This window comes from Triticum dicoccoides, chromosome 4B, assembly GCF_002162155.2.
Source record: "Triticum dicoccoides isolate Atlit2015 ecotype Zavitan chromosome 4B, WEW_v2.0, whole genome shotgun sequence".
Lineage (NCBI taxonomy): Eukaryota > Viridiplantae > Streptophyta > Magnoliopsida > Poales > Poaceae > Triticum > Triticum dicoccoides.
The window spans coordinates 149,847,629-149,851,546 of record NC_041387.1 but is presented as its reverse complement, the minus strand read 5'-3'; the positions used below and the strand labels follow the sequence as shown (position 1 = coordinate 149,851,546).

The 3,918-nt window shown below is 43.2% G+C and overlaps 1 protein-coding gene across 1 annotated transcript; it reads right to left on the bottom strand.

Annotated features, from left to right (window-relative positions):
* Nucleotides 1-1,363: 1,363 nt before the first annotated feature.
* LOC119293485 (protein FAR1-RELATED SEQUENCE 5-like) lies at nt 1,364-3,129 on the bottom strand. Its single transcript, XM_037571954.1, has 3 exons — nt 3,021-3,129; nt 2,068-2,216; nt 1,364-1,920 (listed from the first exon to the last, which is right to left on the bottom strand). Exons 2-3 carry the CDS (start codon nt 2,209-2,211, stop codon nt 1,543-1,545), a joined length of 522 nt encoding a protein of 173 aa, XP_037427851.1. The 5' UTR covers nt 2,212-2,216; nt 3,021-3,129; the 3' UTR covers nt 1,364-1,542.
* Nucleotides 3,130-3,918: the final 789 nt, after the last annotated feature.

The window sequence follows — 3,918 nt, the reverse complement described above, 5'->3', positions numbered from 1 at the left end:
CATGCACATAATCTGCCAAGGTCATTATTCTAGATTGTCCGGTAAAAGATAGTTGGTCATTATTCTAGATTGCCCTGTAAAAGAAAGTTGTTTTCTCAGGATTGAATTAAACCTATAAAACAGGATCCTTCTAATGTTGCTGCCCAAAAGCTTATGCTGGTTTTATATAATCGAGATATTTACCACCTTGCATTAGCTCAAAAACTCTGCCACATCAGAGCTCCAAATCGTGAAACTTAGACCACTTTCCTCTATCAAATTCATCAGTGTGTTGACAACTGCGTTTACATGTAATCGTCCTAGCAAACCCACCGCCTGTAGAACCTTGGTCCAGTATACAATCCTGCTGAAAAGAAGAATTTGTTGTCGGCACTTATCATAGAGCCTAAAGGTGCACCTGATCCGGTCAGCGTTTGAACTGAATAAAGAACCACTTTCTCCTCTAAACTTAATCTGCACATGCATCTCCTACCGGTGATGTTTACTCAGCTCTGTTTAATCCACACATAGGAATAGAATCCGCCATATGAATAGAATCCGCCATAGGAATAGAATCCTCACATGGTCCTCTTGCAACTCCTTGTGACGTTGTTCTTCCAAAGCTGTGTCAAATCTAAGCCAAAACTCAACCAAAGCATGTTTGTAACCAATAATACGTGAGAAAAAAGAATTGACACTCTCTGACCTTGAAGTAGTCCGCATAAGCCCTGACAAAGCTATTTCTTTGAAATAAGCTGGTATCCATGATTCTCGAAGGCTGAACCTTTTACTGAACCATTCATCATCTTCCAACCCATACTCTGACATAATTTCTTTCCATTGTTCCTCAAATTCAGTAGGAGTTTCAGAAGACCACACGCACTGACCTAATCGTTCATGGAAATCCTCATCGGTCTTCAAATCAGGGCCAACCTTTTGAGGGATCTTATTCATAATATGCCACATGCATAGCCTATGTGCGGCTGCTGGGAAAACTTCCCTTATTGCATTGTCCATGCTACTACATTCGTCAGTTATTATAAACTTAGGTGCAGCCCCTCCCATAGCTTTCAAGAATGTGCGAAACAACCACTTGTAAGAATCTGCCTTCTCATCGTGTAACATTGCAGCACCAAAACAAACACTTGCCTTATGGTGATTGATTCCAGTAAATGGTGATTGGTGCTATACGTGGAGTCAAAGGACACAAGCTCTCCAAATAGAGCATAATTTTTCCTACATGTGGCATCCGCCCAGAACACATGTACCAGTCTGCACTTATCATCAAGAACATAGTCAAAATAAAATCCTGAATTTGCAAGATGTTTTCTAGCAAGCTGGTCAACAAACATTTGAGCATCGGATGACTTGATGAGGCACCTAAGGTTTCGGTGGTGATTTTGCAAGTCTCTCTTTGTACAGCCAACATTCTCAAAAAAAAACAAGTCTACACGAAGGAACCTATATGCTAGGGATGTGCCAATGCTAGCTTTATGACAGTTCCATAATGTAGTTTTTGCTTGTTGGCTAACTTTCCTGTTTGATCTGATGAATTGTTTTTTACTAAGTGATACAAGTGTGTGTGTGTGTGTGCTCCTGTTCGAAAAGTGTCACAATGTACTTATTCTCGACCGTACGTTTGACTGCAAGTTTAGCTTCGCACCCACATCTAGTGATTTTCCTCTCATATCTCCTCTTACTACCAGTGCTAGCTACCAAAGTTTCCTTACCTTTCCGCTCTTCACGGAAACCTTCACGGTCACAGTAGAAACGCTTGTGAGTAATGACACCATTGACAATCTTTTGCTGCCCCACACGTACTGAAAAACCAACATGATGTGCATAAGCTTCATAGAACTCCTTGGCTGCGTTCAAATCAGCAAAAGTCATCCCAATGGCTGGTCTGATGGCATCATCACACTCTAGAGTACAAGATGAGCCCTACAATTTGAACGAAAAGCACAACGGATTTACTATGTTGGAACACAGGAAATTATAAAGATGTACTCTCTCTGTAAAGAGATATAAGATCGTTTTATAGATCACTAAAGTAGTGAGGGGGTACATATTAGTTAGGCAAGTACTTACACAGAAAGGTGCACTATAGGATTTCTGTGGTGTAGTAAACCCAATGTCCAGACTTGGCCTAGTGTGGACGGCTGATTCTGCGTCAGACTGGACATCACAAATAGCAAAAGAAGGAGCCTTGCTCACTTCACTTTGGCATTCCATAGTTACTGCACAAAACAAGATATATAGTTTGTAAGTGGAATCATAGGAGCCACCCAATACGTGTCTTCCAGAATAGCATAAAATAAAATAAATGGTACAAGGAACATTCAAGTGCTAGCATTACCTAATCTCAGCTCACTTTACCAATCAATTGCAATAGAAACTTACATCATCTAGTTCACTGTCAGCAACACTAGTAGCAGTGGGACACACACACATCTATAGTACCATCTACAGCCCGTGGATGTACTACTGGTTTCCAGAACCATTAGCATAGCATTAGTGTGTGAAAAATTCACCTGGCTATAGCTGGTCATGACAGGCACTAGCAGACGGGCTGTGAGTGCCCACATCGGCTAGGCTGATTCAGTTTACATACTTATCATCATCTAAATTCTATCTAGACAGTAGCAGTAGCAGTTTATACAGATATCAATTTTCATTAGGCTACTGTCACACGCAGCATACACGCCAGGCAGCGACACACGTATAGTCATAGATGTATATAACACTTAATTAGGAGAAAGTAAATTATATCTCGCCGTTTTCTTCAAGACAGAAATCTGGACAGTAAACTCTAGGAAAATAAGCAGTTGCTGGCAAGATGCCACTACCTCGTCCTCTCTCCTACTTCCTTTTTAGATGTGCTGAACTTGGAGGAGACAACCCAATGAGTCACGAGCTACTCGCCTCCTTTGTTTGCTTTGCAAATCTAGCCCAATCTAGAGAAGAGGAGACCACTAGATGAGCCATTGGGACAAAGGAGAATGGGGCAAAGCAGAAATTATGAAGGGTACAAATCCTCATACCTAGGGGCCCAAATCCAGTTGGGGATTGAGCACGGCTGGCCGGACAATCGCCGGAGAGGTAACAGCCGCGCCGCTCGCTGGCCGCCGGCCCAGCACGGAACGCTCGAAACAGGGCTGCCACTTAGCGGGACAATCACCAGAGAGGAATCACCGGAGCCGCCCGCCGCCCGTCGCTCGGCGCCCGACGCTCGCCGTCCAGCGCCGAACGAGAGGGTCTGACTGACTCGTCTCCTAACCCTAGCTTCTGACGGTAGGATGGGGATTTGCATACTGCTACGGGGAAAGGTACAGAAGGGCTCAGGTTCTGTACGGAGGAGCAGAATTCTTGCGGGGGTTTAATTTGCAATTTGTACATCCTTCCATCTCGCAGCACACATTTTCTATCCAACGGCACAAGGCCAAGTTTCCATGTTTTCGCTGAATGTACGGTTTCCACCAGATATGTACTCGAGGTTGAGATGGGATCGGGAGGGTGCGGGAATTGAATTCTTACAGATGTAGGAGGGTTTCTAGAAAAACGAAATGTTTTTTCAGATTCACTAAAATAGGGACGGCGGGTTTAATTCCTAAAAACTATAGGGGCCTTTCTGTAAAACGGACGCGACGGTGAACCCAGAGACTCAGTCCGTGCTTTATTATTACTAGCAAAAATGCCCGTGCGTTGCAACGGGGAAATAGTTTATATCATAGCCCGCTATAGCCTTTTTAGCAGGATGTCGCTAAATGGTCGTCTTCAGAAATAGCCCGCTATAGTCCGCTTTAGCCTGCTATATAGCTCCGCTATAGCTGATTTTGAGGGCCACCGCTATTTTCCATAGCCCGCTATTTAAAACATTGGTTTATATTTAAGTTTATTTATAACAATATATGCAAAAATACATTCATTGTTCATGCAAAT

Excerpts from the sequence above, each read along its gene's own strand:
- LOC119293485 (XM_037571954.1), bottom strand. The coding sequence starts at position 2,211 with ATGGAATGCCAAAGTGAAGTGAGCAAGGCTCCTTCTTTTGCTATTTGT. Across the intron at positions 1,921-2,067 it reads CCTATAGTGCACCTTTCTGT|GGCTCATCTTGTACTCTAGA; the intron begins GTAAGTACTTGC and ends TTCAAATTGTAG.